This window comes from Urocampus carinirostris, chromosome 19, assembly GCF_059441175.1.
Source record: "Urocampus carinirostris isolate Australia breed hairy pipefish chromosome 19, RoL_Ucar_1.0, whole genome shotgun sequence".
NCBI classification, from domain to species: domain Eukaryota; kingdom Metazoa; phylum Chordata; class Actinopteri; order Syngnathiformes; family Syngnathidae; genus Urocampus; species Urocampus carinirostris.
The window spans coordinates 23067565-23094888 of NC_142367.1; the positions used below are offsets into that span (position 1 = coordinate 23067565).

At 42.6% G+C, this 27324-nt stretch overlaps 1 protein-coding gene and 1 non-coding gene across 2 annotated transcripts; both read left to right on the forward strand.

Moving 5' to 3' along the window:
* The first annotated feature begins 3976 nt into the window (after positions 1-3976).
* On the forward strand, positions 3977-4049 carry trnar-ccu (transfer RNA arginine (anticodon CCU)). The gene has a single exon. It is a non-coding gene; the product is annotated as a tRNA-Arg (tRNA).
* A 1490-nt stretch (positions 4050-5539) lies between these two features.
* Positions 5540-25928, forward strand: rundc3ab (RUN domain containing 3Ab). Its single transcript, XM_088323830.1, has 11 exons — positions 5540-5872; positions 9696-9811; positions 12134-12261; positions 14621-14706; positions 14773-14862; positions 14934-15014; positions 16713-16878; positions 16962-17119; positions 20747-20866; positions 22883-22983; positions 23061-25928. Exons 1-11 carry the CDS (start codon positions 5778-5780, stop codon positions 23201-23203), a joined length of 1284 nt encoding a protein of 427 aa, XP_088179956.1. The 5' UTR covers positions 5540-5777; the 3' UTR covers positions 23204-25928.
* Positions 25929-27324: the final 1396 nt, after the last annotated feature.

A 27324-nucleotide genomic window follows, 5' to 3' on the forward strand; every position in this document is an offset into this window, starting at 1 on the left:
AGGAAAAATGGAAGAGAGAGCAAAAGAAGGTAAAAAGACAGAGATAGAAAGAGACAAAGGGAAACTAAGAAAGAGAAAGAGACAAAGAAAGTGAAAGAGAGAGAGACACAGAGAGTGAGAGAAAAAGGGAGGAAAAGAGAGAGAGAATGTGAGAAACAAAAAAGATATCAAGACAAATTGTGAGAGAGGGGGAAAGAAAGAGAGAGAAAGAATGATATCCAAAGAGAAATAGAAAGAGAGAAAGAGGAAAGGAGAGAAAGAGAGAATGGGAGAATACCAGATACCGGGCAGAGTCAATACACAAGTCTTGTGGGTGCAGAGGTTTGTTGACGGACTGACAAAGGGTGAGTGAGAGCACTGATCTTAAATAGGAGGGAAGCCAATCAAGCAATGAGCTGCAGCTGGCGCCAAATCAAACAGAGAGAGACACAGAGAGTGAGAGAAAAAGAGAGAGAGAGCGTGTGAGAGAGAGAAAAAGGGAGGAAAAGAGAGAGAGAGAGAGAGAGAGAGAGAGAAAAAAAAGAAATACAAGTACAGTGTCTTTGTTCGAGGCACCTGGCTTTGGCAACATCAAGTTGACATATTTCAACCTGCAGCTTGTTTTTCTCTTGCACTTCTCTGAGCGTTGTCTCGCGGGCCGGATTCAATCCCTTAGCGGGCCTGATCTGGCCCCCGGGCCGCACGTTTGACACCCCTGGATTACACAGTGGATTTTGTCTTATTATTGTTGTTGTTATCGTACATTGCATTTTGTCTATATCGTTTGGTGAACTTCCTATTTTTCATCTGTATTAGTTTAGAAAGGACAACATGCTGCCATTTTTTCCATTTCTTTTCTCTATTTTCTTCTTCTACGGAATAAATACGAAACATTCTGCACAAACCTATTCATTCCCATTTGACAGAAAGCAAAGGTCTAGCACCCTCTAGTGTCCATCAGTGCACATCCGGGGTTCTTTTATTTTAAACAATAAAGGTGTCAGTTGCAATAACAATATATTCTTTATCCTCTTGGAAGAATAATCGTTCTTCTTTGAATGATTATTGTATATTACAGTAGCTCGACATTTTTTTATTCACATAACATTAGGATCACCTGACCAATGTTCCCTGTAATTTTCCACGGGTTCACACAAAGTCGGTGAGCAACGCTTGAAACAACAGTGAGCAACGGCAATCCCAAGTGTGGCAACTAAGTCATGATCAAACATGTCTAAAACTTGATATCAAGTTACATTTTGTTGAGTTTCCTTCAATGCAAAATTATTTTTCTCTTTTGAATGAATTGACTCACGTACGATTGCAAAGGTTGTTCGGCCTACAAACGTCGTTTGTTCTTACAATTCTTTCACGAGATTTCCATTTTTTTTCCCTGGTATCTTTTGTCACATAATATCAATATTTTTGGGGGCTGTATTTAATTACATTTTTTAGTGAAAGTACAATATTGGCAACAAGATTAACTTAATATAATTGGAAATTATTCAAATGCAACACAAACTTTTTCCTCTTTTTCCCCTGTTTTTTTTTTCTATTTTTTTTTAAATTCCTTTAAAAAAAAATCTCATTGTGTTTATTTTTTCCGAGCTGTTACTTTTTTCTTTTTGTTCTCTATTTACTTCTTTCCTTTGTTTCTTTCTTTACTGGCTTTTTCTACATTTTTCTTTCTTTTTTCTCTTCCTTTTGTTTCTTTTTTTCTCAGCTTTCCACTCCTTTTTCATTTTGGTATTTGTTTCTTTTTACTTCTATTCTCCCCTTCTTTTAAGTCATTTTGTGTATAGTTTTACATCATATTTGGTCATGTTGGGATTAAAGAAACAAAAACAACCCGAAGAGCCGTTTAGAACCCGAAAGAGCCGGTTCCTTTTAGTGAGCCGAGCCGAAGAAGCCGGTTCTCGACAAACTCTACTAACTTTACTCAACTTCGTTCTACTTCGACTCGACTTCAAAATACCGCATTTAGGACACGACGTCAGGGTAACCCGTGTATTTTTACCTTTATGCCTTGTAACTTTGACTTGAGTCGCTTCTTAATTAGTAATTTTGAGCCCTGATTTTTGTGCGCTGGCTAGATTTTCTTGTGCGCTGAGAATGTGCGAGCTTAGAGGGAACACTGGAGCTGACATGATTTTCCACCATCTTGCTGCTAAGGGTGCCCCAAAAACCTCAAAGGCTCACTTTCTTACTCTCCTTTTCCCGTTTTTTCTCTCTCTCTCTCTCTCTCTCTCTCTCTCTCTCTCTCTGTCTCTGTCTCTGTCTCTGTCTCTGTCTCTGTCTCTGTCTCCTTCTCTCTCTCTCTCTCTCTCTCTCTCTCTCTCTCTCTCCCTCTCTCCCTCTCTCCCTCTCTCCCTCTCCCTACCTACCTACCTACCTACCATCTAGTATCATGCAGTTTGAAGACTTATTTCAACATTTACACCATTAGAGGAAAACCTCTGAATTTATTGTCACTGCCCCCAGGAGGTCGGAAGCTGTACTGCATCTGCAGCGAGTTGTAAGTCAAGGCGCCAAATAATACATACTGTCCCTTTAACTCAGTCAATGCCATAAAATAGAAATACGTTTTCAGAAGCATTGTCCCTGGGTGCCTAAACATAAAAATACATTTTTTTCTACTTTGAAATTATAGATTATATAAAAAAGGTTTGGTGCAGTAGTATGAAAAATCACCACTAGATGGCTGGAGTGGTTCGATCAGCTCTTTGTCTACACATCAAGGGAGCCCCACATTCTAGTGTTACTTACTGTATCCAGCAATTGAGAGTGTATGGGCGGCCCCCCGAGTAGGCGTCGTAAAGCTGTGTAGTTTAATGATTTATCAGTCTCAGTGGCCTAATGGATGAGTAACTGTCCTTGTGGCTCGGGATTGTGGGTTCGAGTCCCATTTGTAGTAGACCTTGCCCTCGACCTGGCTGTGGCGCCCAGGAGTCGGTGAGGCACCTTTTTTGTGAGTGCAGCGCTGCCAAGGTCTTGTGGACAATGGCCGAACAACTAGGAAAGTTCCCGGACTTGCCAGCAGGAGAGGTCCCTGATGCACAGTACGTGCTTTACGGGGTGAGTCGGTCGAGGAGGCATCGGAACGACTTTGCCAGGGACTGGCTCACTCTCGCCGCCATCAAGGACGCCATCTGGACCTCCAGAAACCTGCTGGTATGGAGGTGCAGGCAGATCCCCCCCGTGGCTGTGCTCCAAATGGCTGCAGATACCATACAATCTGCGAGCGGCGGGCCTAGGACGCAGCCATAAAGAAGACTCGTCTGTACCCACCCGGAGGGGGGAGCCGGAGCTACACTGTGGGAGTCCCGGCAGCAACGGCCTGGGTTGTGGAACCCAGAAGGGAGAGGACCCACGCAGAATGGAAAGGACCCACACAGAGGACTGGAAGAATGCTGCTTGGGAGGGTGGGATGGCAGAGCTATGCCCTTGCACAATAGTATTGCCTTTTACACGCTGGTTTACTACTGTTAAAAGAAAATAACTCTGAAATTGTTTAATTGATGTTGAAAATGTCAGGAAAAAATGTTAAAACGTCATATCGTCACGTCATATTGTCAAATATAAAAAAAATGTGAATATGCTTGATGGATGTGTTTTGCTGCTGTTGGTGTCGGTGGATTTGTTCAGACCGAGGACAATCGACTTTGGCCTGGACGGATCTATTGACACTAACAAAGATGTTATATAATGAAATTGTGAATATGTTTGATTTTCGAGAAGGTTTGTTCAAACCTCACTTTGTGTTTGCTGTTAAAAACGTAATATTGGAATATAATATTGTGAATGTGCTTAATTGCTGTTGAGATTGTCATGATTGTTTTCTGTTTTTAGTGTCAATAAATTTGTTCAAACCTCTCATCTCATTAGCTGCACCGCTTTTCCTCAGTAGGGTCGCGGGGACTGTGTTAAAATGATATTTACAATGACCATGCATCTGTGATTATAACCCAGAAAACATTGTGTTGAGGAGCTTTCGAAAGCCCCAGTGGCCTAATGGATAAGGCACTGGCCTCCTAAGCCAGGGATTGTGGGTTCGAGTCCCATCTGGGGTGGCCCTACCATTGTTCAAGGTCTTATATGGTTGAGCAATAATCAAAATGAAATTTATTAATTCTATGAACAACATTTTTTTAATGATGCCTGGACTTATTTCACTGATACATGCTTTTCACCTCTGCTGCCTTCCTGACTACTTGAGTCAGCAATGAAAATAGATGCAGCCACACATCTGTGATATCAGCAATCAAGCAGTTACGTAAGTTAGTAAGTAAGTAAGGGTTTTTTTCCACCCAATGACGTTTTTATGCCCACTAGTTGGTGCTAAATATTACACACTGTCCCTTTAAAGGTACACTATATGGCACATTCTGTCGGGGGCCGGACTAGTAGATTAAAGAGAAAGAAAAAATGATAAAGAAATAAGAGAAAGAGGGAGGGAAAAGGAGAGGGCGGGACAAAGACAGAAAAAGAGAAAGAGGGAGAGAGCGTGAGAAACAAAAGATAAAAAGTTGTGAGAGAGGGGGAAAGAAAGGTAGAGGAAGAAAGAAATCCAAAAAGAAATAGAAAGACAGAAAGAGAAAGAGAAAAAAAGAGAAAAGAAAGAGCGAAGGGTATGAAGAGAGAAAGAGAAAAGAAAGAAAAGGAAAAAAGGATGTTAGAGCAAAAGAGGTTAAAAGATACAGAGAGAGAAAGAGACAAAGAGCAACAAAGGAATAGAAAAAGAGAGACACAGAGAGTGAAAGAGACAGAGACAGAGTGGGAGATAAGGGGTGGAAAAGAAAGAGAGAGAGAGAGAGAGAGAGAGAGAGAGAGAGAGAGAGAGAGAGAGAGAGAGAGAAATAAATATAAGTACAGTGTCTTTGTGAGAGGCACCTGGCTTTGGCAACAGCAAATTGACATATTTCAACCTGCAGCTTGTTTTTCTCTTGCGCTTCTCTGAGTGTTGTCTCGCGGGCCGGATTCAATCCCTTAGCGGGCCCGATTTGGCCCGCGGGCCGCCTGTTTGACACCTGTGGTCTACTGCGAAGGAACACTGGTGCCAAATGGCAACAAGAAGCCAGACAAACATGGCGAAGACCTCAGGTAGGGATTCCTCTATAGAAAAGAAGTACAAATTTCTCGACATTTTATTTTTTTTTAAAGACTATTGGTACGATCATGTATATTTACCTAGTAGTTGAATTGTTTTTAATTGAATAAGTGTCCCCTGCCCACTGCCCGGAGATGGCTGGGATGGGCTCCAGCCCCCCCGCGACCCTAATGAGGATAAGCGGTGCAGCTGATGAGAGATGAATAAAAGGCGGCGCTAAACATCACACACTGTCCCTTTAACAGAAGAATTTTCGATCCTATTTATCTATTTTATCTGTATTTCTTTCCAGCACCTTGTGTTCTCTTGAAAAATCTGTTTTATTTTTTACTTTTCCATGCCAATTTCGTTTGTTTTGGCAATGTTTCATGAATATCGTTCAAAATAAAATAAAATATAAATAATTTACCGTCAGGGTTAAGTCGCGTCATGATGACGTCATGGTGACGTCATATAAAAAGGCGTATATTCAGACAACGACAGGGAGCGCTCATATGACCAACTAGAACATTGTTTAACAACGAAATTCCAAATAACTAAAAAAAAGCCAAGAAACACAAAACTGGCGTGTTTCTTCCCCATCTACCGGTCGCTCCGACTGTCTTATCCGTTCCTTGGGTGGTGGTCGACGGAGGCGCGGATGAGGCGGACCGGCGTCGGGAAGGGAGGGGTCCTTTGCTAGCCCGGCAGGATGGAGCCCTGCTGCCCTGTCATGGCTGAAGGCTCCAGGAAAGCGTCATCTCGAAATGTGGCAGTCCAGAGGAAAAACCTCATCACAGTCTGCAGGTAAGACCCCACTCGGGTGCTCTCGTAACCGGGGAGGAGATCTGAGGTTGAGACCTCTTAGATGGAGGGTGACGAAACTACGTCACGCCAAACAAAATATAACGGTAAATATAATACTAGTAAGTCGATATTTACTGTTTTTGTCTCTACAAAATGACTACAAAACTAAATGTGACCAAACTAAGTGCTTGAACCAGAGTCGAACATACTATCGGAAAAAAACTACTATACAAATACTACAAAAATACTACCTCAGTAATCCTATAACACAAAATACTATTACAAAAAATACTCCAAAAAACAACTACGGCAACAAAAGAAATACTTGAGAAATTCCATAAGTATAGTAATAAGTAAATACTGAAATACTTTTACATTAATACTATAAAGACACGACAGAAATACTACAAACATCTGATTGTAGAAATACTGCAAAAATCTGACTGTAGAAATACTACACAATAGTACCAAATAAAAGTACAGTAATACAATAAAAATACTAGAGAAATACTCCAAAAATACCACTATAGTAATATTTAAAAAGAAGTAATACATAGATACTAGTATGGAAATACTTCAGATAATACTTCAGATAATTCTACAGAAATGCTACAAAAATACAGCTCCAAATAGTACCAAATAAAAGTATAGTTATATGATAAAAATCCTACAGAAATACTCCAAAAATCTGACTGTAGGAATACTACAAAATAGTACTAAAAAGTACAGTAATACTATTAAAATACAACAAAAATACTCCAAAAATACCACTACAGTAATATTAAAAAAGATTGAATACTACAAAGATACTAGTATGGAAATACTTCAGATAATTCTACAGGAATACTACAAAAATACAGCTCCAAATAGTACCAAATAAAAGTATAGTTATACGATAAAAATCCTACAGAAATACTACAAAAATCTGACTGTAGGAATACTACAAAATAGTACTAAAAAGTACAGTAATACTATGAAAATACAACAAAAATACTCCAAAAATACCACTACAGTAATATTAAAAAAGATTAAATACTACAAAGATACTAGTATGGAAATACTTCAGATAATTCTACAGGAATACTACAAAAATACAGCTCCAAATAGTACCAAATAAAAGTATAGTTATACGATAAAAATCCTACAGAAATACTACAAAAATCTGACTGTAGGAATACTACAAAATAGTACTAAAAAGTACAGTAATACTATGAAAATACAACAAAAATACTCCAAAAATACCACTACAGTAATATTAAAAAAGATTAAATACTACAAAGATACTAGTATGGAAATACTTCAGATAATTCTACAGGAATACTACAAAAATACAGCTCCAAATAGTACCAAATAAAAGTATAGTTATACGATAAAAATCCTACAGAAATACTACAAAAATCTGACTGTAGGAATACTACAAAATAGTACCAAAAAGTACAGTAATACTATAAAAATACAACAAAAACACTCCAAAAATACCACTACAGTAATATTAAAAACCGATTAAATACTTCAAAGATACTAGTATGGAAATACTTCAGATAATTCTACAGAAATACTACAAAAAATACAGCTCCAAATTGTACCAAATAAAAGTCTAGTTATACGATAAAAATCCTACAGAAATACTACAAAAATCTGACTGTAGAAATACTACAAAATAATACCAAAAAGTACAGTAATACTATAAAAATACAACAAAAATACTTCAAAAATACAGTTACAGTAATATTAAAAAAGATTAAATACTACAAAGATACTAGTATGTTAATACTTCAGAATACTTCTACAGGAATACTACCAACATACTAATCCCATAACACTGTAATACAAAAACACTGCTACAATAATATTACAAAAGAAAATTATACTGTGGAAATACTACAAAAGTACTACTGTAAATAAAAATACAACAACATAGTACCAAATAAAAATACAGTTTTACTATAAAACATTCAAGAAATACTACAAAAGTCTGACTGTAGAAATACTTCAAAATAGTACTAAATAAAAGTACAGTAATACTAAAAAGAATATGACAGAAGTATTACAAAAATATGATTATAGAAATAATACAAAAATACAACAAAATGCACTTTAAGTAAAAGTACAAGATGGGCTCCAGCCCCCCCGCGGCCCTGATAAGGATAAGCGGTACAGCTGATGAGATGAGATACTAAAAAATATTTTACCAGGGAATTACTACAAACTGCAGAGATACTACACATTAATACTACAGAATTCTGACTGCAGAAATCCTACAATGGTATGGTAATACTACATATATAGTAGAAACATTCTACTATGGAAATGGAATTCAAATGGACCGAACCATGTCAAGTCATTGGAGTATTTCCAACCTTGCCTTGTTCACGTTTTGTTTTCCTTTATTAATATAACGTTTTCTTCAAATTTCAGCCTATCTTGTCCTTTATTTAGGAAAAGAGAGTTTTAAATACCCTATCATTTTTGGGGGTGAGCACCCCCAAAAACGGGCTGGTTACGCCCATGCTTGTAACCTTATTCCAATCGGAGCTCGTATGACATCATCCTAAAGTGACCGTTCTCCTCTGTGATAATCATCGAAGCCACCCAAAAAGGGCTCAGTGCGAGTTTAGCACGGTCATCTTCCATGTAGTGATGGCACGGTTGCTTTGACAACAACTTCCCTGGGGAAAAGACTGACTGGGGAGTCACCATACTAGGATTCTGCCCCCCTCCTGATTTTTCTTGTATATTTATCAGTCACAAATGTTTCAGATCATCAAACCAATTCTAATATCACTCAGAGACAACAAAAGGAAATACAAAATGCAGTTTTCAAATGTTGATTCAATTTATTAAAGTTCAACGTCCCTTCAGCAGATGGAAATCTTTATGCCCCAGGGTTACACCACCTCGTGTTCACGTGGATAGCGAGTCCGCCTCCTCTCCGCTTCCCGCAGGCTTTTGTGTCTCTGTCTGTCCTAACAGCGCTGAAGCCGGGTAGCTCCACTTTAGCGTCCGGGATGCTAACTAGCAAAACATCCAAGGACGCTGCAGGCCTTTCTGGCCTGAGTTTGTCAGTGTTCATGACTCATGAATAAGAATGACGCTGGCCAAAAATGGCATCCAAGGGAAAGTTCCCAGGGAAAAAAACCACTGCTGCCACAAAAGGATAAAAAGTCATCTCACATTTGCTAAAAAGCATCTTGATTATCCTCAAGACTTTTCATGGAGTGATGAGTCCAAATCGAACCTTGGATAGTGTGCAGCCCGTTACACCTGGCTTAAAAATGATACAGCGTTTGACAAAAAAGACATGATCCCAAGGGTTAAGCACAGTTACTGCCCCCTAGTGGTTGGGGGACTTACAGATTTTTAGTACTGTTTTGATTAGTGGAGCCGTCAAGTGATCGCCCTTTGTGTCCACTGAATGAATCATTGATGCCTTGGGAACAATAGAGAGTTTGATGGCTTCCCCGGGCTAAGACGAGTGCCACAAGGCAAATGTATTCTCTATCCCCCTGTATTTTACTTCCCCCTCGCTCTTTTTCTTTCTTTCTTTTATCTGCTTGTCAGGCTCCGTGAGAATATTGTTTCTACCACGTGGTTCCCGTAATGGGTAGGGTCCCGTATCCAATGGTGAATCATCCATGTAATGACGTCCTAGACCAGTCTTGTAATTGATCTGTCCGGTAAAATGTGATGGAGTTTCCTCCGAATGCCAGCCAGGAAACAATTTCCTTTATCGATGATGTCATTTCCTCTCGGGTGGGGCAAAAGAAAATGGCGTCATAAAAGCCGTATCGTATTTTCATTCCTTTTTTTCGCCGTCCGGCAGGTTTTCAGTCAAGACCCTCTTGGAGAAATACACGGCCGAGCCCATCGATGACTCTTGGGAGGAGTTCATCAACTTCGCCGCCATCCTGGAGCACATTCTCAGCCACTGTTTTAAAGGTGCAATAAATCTCTGGAAACACTAGTTGGCGCTCTAGTGCACCCGAAAACCAGTACAGTATAGAACAAGGATGGATCAAATCTACGGTGACTCGAAGTGATCAAACCACTCGATTTCTCTTTTTATCCCAGGCCTTTTGAGATTTTCGGTTCATATAGGTACCCGTAGCAGCAAGATCGGGGGGTTAATCATGTCGGCTGCCTCGTGAGGCTTATGTTATGGACCTACATGTCAAGACCAGAACGGAGACAGGACCCACTTGCGTTACGTTTCTCTCAGTTTTATTAGGAGAAAGGAAAGGGTTGCACCCACGATCCGGTAATCGCGGGAAGCAGGTCGCTCTGAACGCGGAAGTGGGACTTCCGTGGCGAGCGATAGCGGTGCCGGGAACAGAAAAAAACGGGTCAGTCGCCGGGACAGGAGAGCAAAAAAACGTGGTCGGGGTCGGAAACAAGTCGAAAGCCAGGAGAGGAGAGTAGTCGTGGTCAGGATAAAAAAAACGGGTCGAAGCCGGGAAACAGACAGTAGTAGAAACAGGTTGGGGGCCGGGTCAAAAAAGCTTGCCTAGAGTACACTGAGGTTCGCAGACGGACTGACAACAGGTGATAGAAAGGAGTGGGTTTAAATAGGGACAGGGAGCCAATCAGAGTCCGAGGCAGTTGGCGCCACTGTCGGGGCACAGGTGCTTCGCATCGGTAATCATGACAAAAATAAATATACTATCCTGTGAACGCACGTTTCCCAAAATACTGTTTATCTTGAGAAATGTGCATTTATTTGACATAACTTAAGCTTCACCTAGAGGGAGCAGACAAAAATGTTGGCCAGCTTGCTGCTACGGGTGTCATGATTACTGATGTGACTCACCTGTGCCTGCTCGTTGTTGTGATTGGCTCCCGGTCACTATTTGAACCCAGTCCTGTCTGTCCCCTGTTGTCAGTCCGTCTGCAAACCTCAGTGTATACAAGGCAAGCCTTTTTTGACCCTGACTCCCACCTGTCCCGTTTTTGCTCCCATCTGTCTCTGGCTACGACCTGTTTTGATCCTGACCACATTTGCTCTCCCGTCCAGGGCTTCCGACCTCTTTTTGTCCCCGACCACGTCTCCTTTCCTGTTCTGGCTTACGACTCGCTTCCGACCCTGACCACGCCTTGCTCTCCCAGTCCCGGCTACCATCCCGTTTTTTTCCATCCCCGCCATCGCTCGCTACGAAAGTTCCACTTCCGCGTTCGGATCACAATCCGAGTACGGGAACGATTTTCTTCCCGCGTCCAGCGAACACGGGATCGTGGGCACAGCCCTTTCTCTTTCCTCTAATAAAACGCGATTGGGTCCTGTTTCCGTTCTGGTCCTGACAGACATAACTTAGGCTTCACCTAAAGAAGGGGTGTCAAACTCATTTGAACTTGGGGGCCACACGATAGAACAAACATTCTGTCGGGGGCTGGACGAGTAGATTCAAGAGAAAGAAAAAGAGAGATGAAGAAATAAGAGAAAGAGGGAGGGAAAAGGAGAGAGGGCGGGACAAAAAAAGAAAAAGAGAGAGTGGGAGAGAGCGTGAGAAACAAAAGATAAAATGTTGTGAGAGAGGGGGAAAAGAAAGGGAGAGGAAGAAAGAAATCCAAAGAGAAATAGAAAGACAGAAGGAGGGAAAAGAAAGCGCGAAAGGTATGAAGAGAGAAAGAGAAAAGGAAAAAAGTTAGAGCAAAAGAGGTTAAAAGACGCAGAGAGAGAAAGAGACAAAGAGCAACAAAGGAAGAGGAAAAAGAGACACAGAGAATAAAAGAAACACAGACAGAGTGGGAGAAAGGGGGTGAGAGAGAGAGATAGAATGAGAGAGAGATAAATAAATACAGAGAGCCACCTGGCTTTGGCAACATCAAGCTTGTTTTTCTCTTGCGCTCCTCTGAGTGTTGTCTCGCGGGCCGGATTCAATCCCTTAGCGGGCCTGATCTGGCCCGCGGGCCGCCTGTTTGACACCTGTGACCTACAGGGAGCAGACAAAAATGTCGGCCAGCTTGCTGCTACGGGAACCACTTAAAACCAAAAACCTTGCGAAAGGTGGGGCAAAACTGATGAAGATGAAGAAGGTCACTCTGAGTCTCCATAGCTTTAATTCTCGCTCGTGCTTTTTAGCACTCGGTTTCAGTTGCACTACACAACAGAGTGACATCTAGTGGTCGAATAATGCACACTGTCCTCCCATCGCTATAAAAAAATGCATTTGAACTCAGCCAAGCTGTAAACCAGATAGTGTTCCTTTCCTCCGTAGTGTGTTGTCGTCTCTTTGATGTCAAAATCCAGAAATGTCTTCCCTTTAGGCTCCGGTAGCTGGTTCGATGGCCAGAGGAGTTTCTGGGATTTTATTCGCTTGGCTTGTGCCAAATTACCAAACAGCTGCATCGGCAGCATCCAGAACATGGAAAACATCAGCCCGTCGCGAGCAAAGGTACGTTTTTTTTCTACTTCTTCTTTCTCGTTCCTTGTACTTTTTGACCTCAATATTGGAATATGTGACCACGGGTACGCGTTTGTGTCAGGACCCACTTGCGTTACTCACAAGTTTTATTAAAGGAAAGAGAAGGGGTTGCGTCCACGAGCCGGTGTTAGCTAGGCGCGGGAAGCAGGTCGCTCCGAACGCGGAAGTGGATCTTCCGGTGCGAGCGATGGCGGTGTCAGGGACGGAAAAACGGGTCGGTAGCCGGGACAGGAGGGCAAAAACGTGGTCGGGGTCGGAAACGTGTCGTAAGCCAGGAAAGGAGAGTAGACGTGGTCGGGGACATAAGAGGTCGAAAGCCGGGACGGGAGAGTAGACGTGGTCAGGATCAAAAACAGGTCGAAGCCGGGGGACAGACGGGAGCTAAAAACCGGCGGCAGTCAGGGTCGAAAAAGGCACGCAATTTCTTCTATTTTGACGTCTTTGGCTCATAGAATTCACAAACGATATCTAAAATAATAATACAGTAATCCCTCGGTTATCGCGGTTAATGGGGACCAAAACCACCCGCAAAAAGTGAAACTCCGCAGTAGCGACGCCCCTTCAAAAATGCTTAAAAAAAAAAAAATAATAATTTATTTTTTATTTATTTATTTTAATTTTATTATTATTTTTTTAAAACCTGCGAAGCTCTGAACCCCCAAACGTGGAACCACGAAGTAGCGACGCCCCTTCAAAAATGCTTAAAAAAAAATTATATATATATATATATATATATATATAATTTTTTTTTTAAAATTATTTTATTTTATTATTTTTAGACCTGCGAAGCTCTGGACCCGCGAACGTGGAACCGTGAAGTAGCGAGGTCCCACTGTATTTATGATGTGATCCTATGCACCAAATTTGACTTTATTTACTCTCTAGAAATTGTACACAATATACCATTGAGACAGCTTTCTTAAAGGGCCGGTGTATATTATTTGACCACTAGATGCCGCCGTGTTGTGACACCCAACTGAAAACGAGTGCTAAAGAGCACAAGGAAGCCAATCTGTCAACAAGCCCCAGCTGGCGCCACACGGGCGGGGCCAATTGGGCACCATGGCAACCGTGACCACTACATCATCTATTCACCTCGTGCATTCCGCTCTGCGTTCTGATTGGCTAAGAATCCGCTTCTCTACCTGATGATGAATATTATTATTTGGCGGTTCAGTTATTTATAAACAGACTTTATACAGTGCTTTTATGTGTTCAACCGATGCTTGAGCCTTTAAAAAGGGTCTTTTCACTGGTTTCTTTGGGTTTTTCCTTGCCCTCGTGTTGGTTTCAGATCAGGGGATGGTGTCATAGTAGTCTGTACAGACCTTTGAGACTTCTTTTGATTTAGGGCTATACACATAACCAGTGTTCCCTCTAAGCTGCGCACTGCTCGCACATTCTCAGCGCACAAGAAAATCTAGTCAGCGCACAAAAATGAGTGCTCAAAATTGCTAATTAAGAAGCCACTTAAGTCAAAGTTACAGTGCATGAAGGTCAAAATACACGGGCTCCCCTGACGTTGTGTCCTAAATGCGGTATTTTGAAGTCGAGTCGAAGTAGAACGAAGTTGAGTAAAGTTAGTAGAGTATGTCGAGAACCGGCTTCTTCGGCTCAGCTCACTAAAAAGGAACTGGCTCTTTAGGGTCCTAAACGCCTCTTCAGGTTGTTTTTGCTTCTTTAATCTCAACATGACCAAATATTAAGTAAACTGATGCACAAATTGACTTGAAGGAAGGGGGGAATAGAACAAAAACGAAAAAAATACCAAAATGAAAAAGTAGTGAAAAGCTGAGGAAAATAGAAACAAAAGGAAGAGAAAATTAGAAGGAAAAATTTTGAAAAAAGCCAGAAAAAAAGAAAAATAAATGTAGGAAAAAAGTAAATAGATAACAGAAAGAAAAAAGTAACAGCTCGGAAAAAATAAACACAATGAGATTTTTTTAAAGGGATTTAAAAAAAAAGATAGAAAAAAACACAGAAAAAATAATAAAAAGTTTGTGTTGCATTCAAATAATTTCCAATGATATCAAGTGAATCTTGTTGCCAACATTGTACTTCCACTAAAAAATGTGATTAAATACAGGTTCTGTATCTTACAACCGACTCAATAAGCCCCCAAAAATGTTAATATTATGCGACAAAATATATCAGGAAATAAAAAGAAATGGATATCTTGTGAAAGAATCCCAAAAACAAACGACGTTTGTAGGCCGTACAACCTTTGCAATAATACATGAGTCAATTCATTCTAAAGAGAAAAATCATTTTGCATTGCCGGAAACTCGGCAGAATTCCATCTTTGATCGTTTTGGGTGGATCCTTACAGGGCCGAGCCTGGATAAGAATAGCCCTGATGGAGAAGAGGCTTTCAGAATACATCGCGACCGCCCTGAGGGACACTCGGACCACGAGGTGAGACCCCGTTCATTTAGAAAACGGGTAACAGCATTCCAAGCTGTCGCATCTCTGCGTCTGCAGACGTTTCTATTCTGAGGGAGCCATCATGCTCAGAGAGGAAGCTTCAGTGCTGACCGGGATGCTTATAGGCCTGGGAGCCATCGACTTTAGGTGACCTTCACTCCCAGGGTTTTCAATCCGTTTGGATTTTTCTCTCACGTGTGGCTCCTCTCCCGTCACAGTTTCTGTCTCAAAGGAGAAGCCTTGGATGGCAAATCACCCGCGGTGGTCGACTACACGCCGTATTTGAAATTCACACAAAGGTATGGCTATCCACCAAGTACGTATTTACCATACGGTATTTATTATATTGTTCTCTAGTTCTGCCATACTTAAGATATTGTGCAGAAGTCTGGGGTCATAATTGCAAAAGTTCACTACAGCTCCTTTTTATCCTCCAAAAACGGGCAATTAGAACCATACACAAAGTAGGATATCGAGATCATACTCGTATTTTATTCCTGCAGTCCAAATTATTAAAATTACTGTAAATTCCGGACTATAAGCCGCTAATTTTTTCCCAAACCTTCAACCCTGCGGCTTATTCAGTGATGCGGCCAATTCATGTAATTTTTCTAACAGCCGCCAGCGGCGCTCGAGTACAAAAGGTAAGATTTAGAACGGTGGAATATATGCGCCGAGGAAGACTGCAATTTCTTAGCTTGTGCACAAATTAAATTAGCGTAGACATATCCTCAGCATGCAACTTGCAAAATGAAAGGCACATGAGGTAGCTTTCAAGCTAAAAGCAAACGAGCAGTCCGATAAAGAAGGAAACGGAGCTACTGCACGTCAACTTCACTTAGCGAGCGTGTTGCTCGCGTGTTTTTGACTAAGCGAGCATTTGACGTCGTCTATGTGGCAAAGTTTCTTTCCCATACTGGGGAAGACAACTTTGATGACGTCAGGTATAAGGAGGAAGATGAGGAAGGTTTACCGTGGTTTCTACAAGTGCGGTTATGTTGTCTATCCCTCACCTTTAGCGGTCCCCACTTAAACTCGGCACCCCGCGTTTGTTCCGCCCCTCATTTTTCGTTCACCCGTGCAAAACATATCAGAATAATTGTCTAAAATAAATACATTACAAAAATATACAGTTGCAAAATATTTACAAAGAAAGACGGTACACCGAGAGAGTTTTCAAAGCTTTAATAATAATAATAATAACAATATAACTTTCATCCCAAACAGTGCCTGTGACAGGGCAGTTAATGGTAGCAACACGCTAGCAACACGCTCGCAACCTCCTTAGAACTGATGCCATCAAAGTCGTCTTCCTCAGTGTCGGAAAGAAACTTTGTCATATAGACGTCGTCCCACGCTCCCTTATTCCAAAACACGCTAGCAACACGCTCGCAACACAGTAAACGAGTCTGGTAAAAAAAACATACCGTACTTGTAAAAATCACGGTAAACCGTCCGGACTGCTCAATTGCTTTTAGCTTGAAAGCTGCGTCATGTGCCTTTCTTTTTGCATTTTGCATGATGAGGGTATGTTTACGCTAATTTAATCTATGCACAAGCCAAGAAGTTGCAGTCTTCCTCGGCGCATACATTCCACCGGTCTAAATCTTACCTTTTGTACTCGAGCGCCGCTGGCGGCCGTTAGAAAGATGACATAAACTGGCTGCATCACTGAATAAGCCGCAGGGTTGAAAGTTTGGGAAAAAAGTAGCGGCTTATAGTCCGGAATTTACGGTAATTTTTCACATGGTAGACAGTAAGAGGGCCAGTTGTATGTCTGGGGATAATCTAAACCTAGCCTGGTCAGTCACTGAGCCAAGCTTAATTTAACCTGCTTTCATGCAACCGACTTTAGGCTAATCGGAGCCAAGATAATAAACATATTTAATATTTTGTTGGGTTGTTCAGCATACCGAAACGGTTAACCACTGACCCATGCCTGAGAAAATAGTTCTTGGCGTTTGTCTATAACGCTGACAATGGTTTCTGTCTTCCAGCTACGATTACGCGAGTGACGACGAGGACCGCCAGAGCATCGACAGCAGCACGAGCGAGGACAGCATCCCCGAGCATCCCTACGTGCCTCTCGTCGCCGACGAAGAAAGCTGGAGCGCAAAGTGCCGCAAGATGGAGCAGAGGTTCAAGATCGTTCACGCTCAGAAGGTCTGGCGGGGTTCGGGTCGCTAACAGAAACACGGGTCGGAACGTGTTATGGAATAAACGCTGGGGTATCTTCGTGTCTTCAGGGTTATTTGGAGGAGCTGGTACGGTTGCGGGAGTCCCAGCTGAAGAACATGGAGGCGGAGAACAAGAAGTTGAAGGTCCGTCTGGACGAGATGCAGGGCCAGAGCCAACAGGAGAAGAAAGAGCTGGAGACGGTCGTCCTTGAGCTTCAGGAGCAACTGTGAGCTTCATTTTAAAACATGAAACCTTCAAGGACTATTCGTTGCATGAGAGAAATGGTCACACACAGTTAACAAATTTAAAGTTGAGTCAAATCAAGTCATGTTTATTTGACACGCCTGGAATCACAAGGGCTGCACAGACTATTGCAAACAACAGACTATTAGGATCTAAATCAGGAGTGTCAAACTCATTTTAGCTCGGGGGCACACGATAGAACAAACATTCTGTCGGGGGCCGGACTAGTAGATTAAAGAGAAAGAACAAGAGAGATAAAGAAATGAGAGAAAGAGCGAGGGAAAAGGAGAGAGGGCGGGACAAAGAAAGAAAAAGAGAGAGAGAGTGTGAGAAACAAAAGATAAAAAGTTGTGAGAGAGGGGGAAACGAAATCCAAAGAGAAATAGAAAGACAGGGAGAGAAAAGAAAGCGCGAAGTGTAGGAAGAGAGAAAGAGAAAAGAGAGAGGGCGGGACAAAGAAAGAAAAAGAGAGAGAGTGTGAGAAACAAAAGATAAAAAGTCGTGAGAGAGGGGGAAACGAAATCCAAAGAGAAATAGAAAGACAGGGAGAGAAAAGAAAGCGCAAAGGGTAGGAAGAGAGAAAGAGAAAAGAGAGAGGGCGGGAAAAAGAAAGAAAAAGAGAGTGTGAGAACCAAAAGATAAAAGGTTGTGAGAGAGGGGGAAAAGAAATCCAAAGAGAAAGAGAAAGACAGGGAGAGAAAAGAAAGCGCGAAGAGAGAAAGAGAAAAGAGAGAGGGCGGGACAAAGACAGAAAAAGAGAGAGAGTGTGAGAAAAAAAAGATAAATACAAGTACAGTGTCTTTGTGAGAGGCATCTGGCTTTGGCAACATCAAGTTGACATATTTCAACCCGCAGCTTGTTTTTCTCTTGCGCTTCTCTGAGGCCGGATTCAATCCCATAGCGGGCCTGATCTGGCCCGTGGGCCGCCTGTTTGACACCTGTGATCTAAATCCTACATGAGGGCAGGGAAAAACTCAAAAACCTCAACATGAGGTAATCCCCTTTCCAGGATGATCAGGCTGCAATTTAACAATAACAGATAATAAACAGATATTGTCAACAGGAAATATACTGGTAGGTCTTTCATAAGCTAGAGCAGGGGTCGGCAACCTATGGCACGCGTGTCAGCAGTGGCACGCGAGGTGTTAACTAGTGGCACGCGATCGCAAGGAAAAATAATAATGATTCTTTTTTTTTTTTTTTTAAATGCACATTTTTTACCTGAAATTTAGACATTTTCAGTTGCGCACTGTGTTGTTTAGAGGCCTTACGGAAGGGCCCCTCCTCTGCTCCGTGTGTGACCGTGTATCTGCGCGGCGCCCAGGAAAAGATGAGAGATCGGTGTTTTAACCCTGCCACAGAAACACTGGTGCGCGATTAGGGTTGGGTAGGGTTACTTTAACTTGATTACTTTCAATTACTTTTGGATTACTCCAATACCAAATATGCTAATAAAAGACAAAAGAAACTAAATATGAATACAATTATGACTCACAACACGTGGTAAGCTTTTTCTCCTGGCTTTGATCTCTTTGATCTCTGACAAAACAAACATCAAATGCGACAGAAACAAAATGAAAATAAATCCAAACAGCTTGCCAACATCATTTTTGCCGTTCCATGTATTCCGTTACTCCCCAAGCCTGCACAAAATGGAGTCATTTATTAGCATATTTGGTATTGGAGTAATCCAAAAGTAATTGAAAGTAATCAAGTTAAAGTAACCCTACCCAACCCTGTGCGCGATAAATGAACGAATCTTGTCTTTTCCAGCCAGCGTGGACAGATGACTGGGGCTTTGTGTAAAAAAAAAAAAAATGACCGTGCTGTTTGTTTCGAGAGCGTTGTACCTCGCACATCAAGTGTTAAACGAGACGAAACCTGAACATGAATTCAAGAACGAGTCTGACAAGGCGGAGACATTAAAACGCGCCCTGTCCAGGTACGGCAAACTGACACCGTGAAAACCTTTGTCGCTGTTAAAAACACCACCACTGAAGCAAGCTATCACATTGCTCATGGCTTGCATGGCAAAGCACGGTGTGCGATTCAAGTTTTGATATTTTCTGCAACAATATATCATTGATGAATGGTATGGTAGCTGTCCATATCACTTGTTTTTTGATTGTAGTTCATTGTTGATGAAGAATGGTTGATTCTGGTTGATTTTTGTGGTAAGAAGTTAAAGTCATGGATATCTACAGGCCTTTCCACATGTTGCTCACATTCATTTTTTTAGTTTGTTGATGAACAAGAATAGGAGAAGATAAAATTGGTCAGTTGTACGATTTCAATGTATATCCATGTTGAATATCTGGACTGGTGTCAAATGACAGATCAGTTGGATATAAAATCATTGAATTCATTCAAGACTCAATTTGGCTCGGGAGCCGGATCCAGACCTGTTTTGAAGCGGGTATTATTCAGAATACATTAGTAACCTACCCTGTGTCAGGACCAGAACGGAGACAGGACCCACTTTTGTTGCGTTTCTCACAAGTTTTATTGGAAGATAGAGAAAGGGTTGCGCCCACGATCCGGTGGTTGCTGGAGGCGGGAAGCAGGTCGCTCTAAATGCGGAAGTGGGACTTCCGTGGCGAGCGATGGCGGTGTCCGGAACGGAAAAAAACGGGTCAGTCGCCGGGACAGGAGAGCAAAAACGTGGTCAGGATCAAAAAACGTGTTGAAGCCGGGGGACAGACGGGAACAGAAACAGGTGGGAGTCAGGGTCGAAAAGGCTTGCCTTGTGTTAACTGAGGTTTGCAGACGGACTGACAACAGGTGATGGAAAGGGGTGGGTTTAAATAGGGACAGGGAGCCAATCAGAGCCCGAGGCAGTTGGCGCCAAAGCAGCGGGCACAGCTGATTCACATCGGTAATCATGACACTACGAGCATTTTAAAAAACACACGTTTATATGATAGTTCATGTTTATTTGTTTAACATTTAAATGAATGTTGTTTTTAAATGGATTATATTGACATAATAATATTTGCTACTCTCTGCCGCCATCTCCTGGCTTATCATCATGATTGCATTCTAAGTCAGCTCATTCCTCAAGTACTAATAAACCCTTCTTTTTTTCATCTTTTTGGAGGCTTGGGTTGGCATTTGGACTGTATTTGAAAATAGCCTTTTATTACTTTTACCATTTTCGGGCTACACTAACAAAAATCCGGGGACGAGCATGAAATCACTTTATGCCCCTTTCCTGCTTCCTAGCGTGTTAGCGGGGTCGTAAGCGAGTCGTAAGCCAGGAAAGGAGAGCAGACGTGGTCGGGGAAAAAAACGGGTCGAAGCCGGGGGACAGACGGGAGCAAAAAACGGGTGGGAGTCAGGGTCGAAAAAGGCTTGCCTAGTGTCAACTGAGGTACGCAGATGGACTGACAAACGGTGACAGACAGGAGTGGGTTTAAATAAGGACAGGGAGCCAATCAGAACCTGCGGCCGTGGCGGGCACAGGTGAATCACATCAGTAATCATGACACCCTGGATATTATATCCACCAAGGACAAGGCATTTTCTTTAAACACGTCACATTTATTCACAAACAATGGGGAGTAATATGTTAATGTTTGGCATTATTTGTGTTCTTACGTTTTTTTGACAGCACCACTTTGATTCCGTGTGACGCCAGCCACTTGGCCAAGGACCTTACCATCCCGTTGGTGAACCAGTGGCCTCTGATGGAGCCCTACGAGAGCCAGGACCACCACAAGCTCTTTCGCAGGTTCGACACATCAGAAAAATCCATTTGAGTAAATGCCGTAGTTTGCACAAAGTACAGTAATCCCTCGTTTTTCGTGTGTGGCTTACTACATGGCGGACAATTACCGTAACAGAGCCGCTGCACGTTAACTTTACTTTGCAAGCGTGTTTTTGAATAAGGGAGCGTGGGACGACGTCTATATGACATAGTCTCTTTCCCATACTGGGGAAGACGACTTTGAGGACGTCAGTTATAAGGAGGAAGATGAGGACGGTTTACCATGATTACTACAAGTACGGTATATTTTCTTAACAGAGCTGTTTACTGCGTTGCGAGCGTGTTCCTAGTAGCGTTTTGCTACCCTTCACAGGCACGGTTTGGGATGAAAGTAAAAATATTATTATTAAAGCTTTGAAAACTCTCTCGGTGTACCGTCTTTCTTTGTCAATATGTGTAACCATGTATAATATGTATTTGCAACTGTATATTTTCTTAATGTATTTATTTTAGAGACTTATTCTGATATGTTTTGTACGGGCGAATCAAAAAGAAGGGACGAAAACCACAGGGGCTGACGGGAAGTGGAGTAAAGGTGAGACGCAGCGGACAATAGTGCATATATATTTTTTCCACCCTTACCTTTGGAAATATACTTTTTTTTTTTTTCCTTGGATTATTTTCAACGGGACCCAGACTCTGCAGGTCTGCATCAAACTTTAAGTACCGGTATCATTTTTCCGTTCACTTTGCCGGCTGCGGTGTTTGGACTGTGTACTTTGCATTCAGTTACAATCACGGGACTCAAAGTCGGGCTTGGGTTAATATTGTGATTGTGTCACATGTATTAATGCGGGCGCATGCGGCTTATACACAGGTGCGGCTTGTGTAACTACAAAAGCGGTCATCATCTTAAAATGTGGTGGGTGCGGCTTATAATCAGGTGCGCTCTATAGTCCGGAATTTACGGTATATCATTTCCCTCTACGTGAAGCCCATGTCATGTAAACTAAAGGGACATTTCTCGACTGACTTTAATTAAAAAAAAAAAAGGCGCATCTAAATCAGTGTTGCTCAACTGGTGGGTCAGTCGCCGGGACAGGAGAGCAAAAAACGTGGTCGGGATCAGCAACGAGTCGAAAGCCAGGAGAGAAGAGTAGACGTGGTCAAGATCAAAAAACGGGTCGAAGCCGGCAAACAGACGGAAGCCAAAACAGGAATGAGTCAGGGTCGAAAAGTTAGCCTAGAGTAAACTGAGGTTCGCAGACGGACTGACAACAGGGAACGGATAGGAGTGGGTTTAAATAGGGATGGAGAGCCAATCAGAGTGTGGGGCAGTTGGCGCCAAAGGAGCGGGCAAAGGTGATGCAAATCGGTAATTATGACAAACTTTGTTGGCAATAGAAAGCGTCTTCCTCTGCCTTTCGGCGCTTTTGTGGGTCCAGAGCGTTTTGTTGAGATGATGCCTTTTAGAAAAATTTCAAATTGAAAAAGGTTCATCGTTTGCACCTTACACCAGGTTATTGAAGCTCAGGCAGACACAGGCAGAAAAAAAGCAGGGCGACTGTTCAGCCATTCAGAATGCAGAACACAAAGGAGCGAAACTGAAAAAGTGAACAGCGATACAGCGAGGGATTACTGTACCACCTTATTTAAGATTTTTCTGGAGGCTGTTAAGCTCCTTCATGGTTTGTACGGGGGCTTAAAATCCGTGAAATGCTTAAATGTTTTCATATCAAGGTTTAGTGCAATAATAAAATGGACGTGTGCTTGTGAATGCTTGAAATTGTTGCCATCTTTCTCAAAAGTCTACTTAAAAATGACCTATGTCTTGATAAATGGAAATGCAATATATAAAATCGCATATGCAATTTGCAGAAATATTTGTGATTCAGCGAAATACATGATTCTCACTGGATTTCTTTTTAATAGATTGGAGAAATCAGAAATTGGCTTTGAAAGTCCTTAAAAATGCTTGAATTTGGCTGTGAAAAATGTGTACGAACCCTGTTTCTTGATGAGCATCTTCTTGATCTTCAGGCGGAGTTTTCCTAGCACTGAGCTGCTATCAGTGGAGATTAGTCTTGATTCAGACCCGCTGAGGCCAGAAGGGAAGCCGAACGGCAGTGTCTGGTGCGCAGGTAAAAAATCCATTATCCTCAAAAGAATTTTTTTTAAAAAAACCTTGCAAAAGCTAAATATTTGTTCTTAAATCCAGAAAAGGACTACACCCCTTCTCTGATGGGTCTTTGCGGCTCCTTGGGCTCCTTTCCAAGCTGCAAATCTCTAGCAAGCCTCAAGTCAACCGAGTGCCTGGTGAACATCAGCACAGGGAACAGTCCTGCCCTTTCTCCCAGCTAGGGGGCGCTAAAACCGACGTTCACCACTTCCCCTGCACTACAGCAAAAGACAATTCAGACCGATAAGTCAAAACAACACTTCTTGGACTGATGCCACTTTCTGTTGCTGTTTGATTAACGCTATTTTATGAGTGTGTCTGAAAAAACTTGAAATTCTAATCATATGTCACCGACCAGGAACGGAAACGGTACCCAATTGCGTTCGTTTTACTCTGCTTTATTTAGAAGGAGGAAAGGGCTTGCACCCACGATCCGGCGATCGTCGGTCGCAGATCGCTGGGAAGGCAGAAGTGGCACTTCCGTGTCAAGCGGAGGCAGTGTCGAGAGCGAGAAAAGAACAGGTCGATGGCCGGGACGGAGGAGCAAAAACATAAACGGGTCCAGAAAAGAGGTCGGCAACGGTAATCAGACGGAAAACAGGGCAGGACAGAGTCAGGAGTCACAAAAGCTTGCCTAGCGTGTGGCATAGGTTTGCAGACGATCTGACAAATGATGACAGGAAGGTGGGGGTTTAAAAAGAGGTCAACAGCCAATCAGCGTCCGCGGCTGCTGGTGCCAACGGAGCAGACTCGGGTGCCCCGCATCAGACATCATAACAGCTACCGTATTTTCCGGACTAAAGGCCGCTTTGGAGTATAAGTCGCACCCGCCCAAAAAGGCATAAATAAGAAGGTAAAAAACATGAATCACACCTGGAGTATAAGTCGCATTTTTGGGAAAAACGATGTGATAAAATCCTGCAGCTCGATTACCGTGTCCCGCTGCATATTTTACTATTTGCAGCTTGTCGATTTTCTTTTCGGTGCCGTTTTTGTTCAGTTGTTTTTATAAATTACCCGTAATGTTGAAATGATCAACACAGGCCTAGAGCGCCCTCTTGAGGTTTAGTGCAAAACTGAGAATTGATATAATGATGTGTTTATAATTACACACGTAAGTCGCATGGTAGTATAAGTCGCACCCTTGGCCCAACTGTGAAACACTGCAACATATTGTCATGATTACCGATGAGAATCAGCTGTGCCCGCTCATTTGGCGCCAACCGCTGCGGGTTCTGATTGGCTCCCTGTCCCTATTTAAACCCAGTCCTGTCAATCTCCTGTGGTCGGTCTGTCTGCGAACCTCTGTTTATACAAGGCAAGCCTTTTTCGACCCTGACTCCTGCCTGTCCCGTTTTTGCTCCCGTTTGTCTCCGGCTATAACCTGTTTTGATGCCGACCACATTTGCTCTCCCGTCCCGGCTTACGACCCATATTTGATCCCGACTGCGTCTGCTCTCCCGTCCCAACTTACGACCCGTTTCCGACCCTGACCACGTCTTGCTCTCCCAGTCCCTGCTACCGACCCAGTTTTTCCGTCCCTGACACCGCCATCGCTCGCTATGGAAGGTCCACTCCCACGTGCGGATCACAATCCGAGTGCGAGAGCGACTTGCCCCCCGTGTCCAGCGAACACCGGATCCTCTTTCTTTCAATAAAACTTGTGGTAAACGTTATGCAATTGGGTCCTGTTTCCGTTCTGGTCCTGACACATATAGTCCGGAAAATACGGTACTCTTTTATTGTCTCTTATCGGTTTTGTCAGTTTTTCTGGATTGTTTTGTAAATGTGTCCGATGAGAGTAGAAACCCATTGTTTGCAAGCTCTAAAGAAGAGATTTATCTCTATACTCATACATATTTAAAGATAAAGAAAACAGTCTAGTAACATTTCAAAGCCAATCAATTTTTGCCGCTTTGTAAATATTAGCAGTTATCCAACACAATGGAAACGTAGCATTACCTAACTAGCAGGACAACATCTCCACCATGAAAACAAAGGATAAAAATGGAAAAATGTCAATCAAAAGACATAGAACTATACAGTACAACTGCAAAGATCATTTTTCATGTTCTATTTTTTGCAATAGCTTAACTAGTGCCGCTCTGTTAGCGTCACTTGTTGGCCAACATTAGCTAGCTATCCTACACTTAGACAATGAAAATTCCGACTACATTTTTTTTTTATTGCAAAGATGTCAAACAAAAAGCTAGCGATACTTTTCTGCCAGTTTGCGGAATCAAAGTTTAGGTCGTCGGATCTCGTGTTGTCCCGAACCAGGAACGGAGACTGGACCCGATTACGATCGTTTTACTCAGCTTTATTTAGAATGAAGAAAGAGCTTGCACCCCAAAGTCGAGAGCGAGGAAAAAACAGGTTGATGGCCGGGACGGAGGAGCAAAACCGTAAACGCGTCCAGAAGAGAGGTCGGCAACGGGAATCGGACGGAGAACAGGGCAGGATAGAGTCACAAAAGTTTGCCTAGCGCGCAGCGTAGGTTCACAGACGATCTGACGCGTGTTGTCAGGAAGGCGGGGGTTTAAAAAGAGTACAACAGCCAATCAGGGACCAGCGGAGCAGACTCAGGTGCCCCGCATCAGTAATCATGACACGTGTGTTAGCATCAGGCTAACGATCTTAGCATGGGCGATACGGGGCGCACTGACTAAATGCAAAGTGATGGTGACTATGCAGAATGAATGTTTTTACTTATTTATTTTTCTTCTTAAACCTTGTAAGTGAGAAAAAAGACTGTTTTTGAGTTGTGTATGCGAAGTTTATGTGATATTATTTATTTTACGGCTTAGCCTGTTCGTTACCATCATGTAGAGTCCAATGTTTCAGTGAGACCCGCGTGGCACATTGTGTTATTTCAATGCAATAAACCAACCTTTTTAAAAATAACAATCCTTTAACTTGGCTCCTGGACACATAGTGAAGTACATTCCAATTGTTTTCAGAAATGCACCTTGTATACAAAATGGTACAAAATGCCGCAGCGAGGCTATTAACTAGGACAAAAAAGTCCGATCACATCACGCCAATTTTGGCTAACCTGCATTGGCTCCCTGTTAGCCTAAGATGTGATTTCAAGGTTCTCTTAGTACTATACAAAATCATACATGGACTTGCTTCCTCATATCTTTCAGATCTGATTTCCCCCTATGTTCCGGTCCGATGCCTTCGTTCTGAGAGCGCCGGTCTTCTGGTGATCCCAAGAGCCAAGAAGTGTTCCGCTGGTTCGAGAGCGTTCTCCATCCGGGCACCGGTGCTGTGGAATGCTCTTCCCCCTGAGATCCGATCTGCAACCTCAGTGGAAATGTTTAAATGTAAGCTTAAAACACACTTCTACTCTATAGCATATGAATAACCAATACTTTTCTTGGACAATATCTCTGCATTATTTGTGATTGCAACATCCTTTGCCTGGTGATCCTGAAAGGGGGATGCCACATGTGCAGTCCCTTCTCAAGGTTTCTTCATTTTCCTCATGTTGAGGTTTTTGAGTTTTTCCTTGCCCTCATGTTGGTTCCAGATCAGGGGATGGTGTAATAATAGTCTGAAAAAATAGTCTGTGTAATAACCTGTGAAGCCCTTTGAGACTCTTTGTGATTAAGGGCTATACTGTCGTGTCCAGCATGGTCGCCGTGGCGACCGGCTGGCCCCGCCCCCTGGGCACGGCTGCAGTTGATCAGCTAGTTTGCGTATGTGCTACTTAAGGGTGGTGTTGTGGGTTTTGCGGGTGCTGGCTCATTGCATTTTCTGTCTGCATTTCCCGTTCTGTTTTGCTCAGTCCTGTTTTGTTTGCGTCGGAAGAAACCTGTGTTTGCAGGTTTTTTTGTTAAAGCCTGTTTGTTCTGTCTTGTCCCTGAGTTTTGGACGACTTTTATTTTGGTAAATAAAAGTTTTGATCGTCAACGCAATTGAGTTCTCCCTTCCTGCCTCCGTTCTGGTCCGGTCTCCTCGTGACATATACAAATAAAAATGACTAGACTTGACTATTTTCAGTTTCAAGGGAGGCTTCTGGAAGGAGGGGACAGCTTGTTATCTACGCCTCCGTTCACGGTCCCCACCGTCGGCACTCCCTTTTTTTGCACGCAGTCGGGAGATTTATCTGTCACCACGCACGAAGAGGTTTAGGCAGGGACACGCCACCCCAAACCAGTCCACCCAGACGGCATTCTCGCATGCAGGCCGTTACATCAGGTGGGGAACCCTCCTAGCAGGGGTCAGTCAAACATGTTACTGCATATTTTCCATGTATGGTCGAATATTGATACTAGCTTTTAAATCACCATGGTAT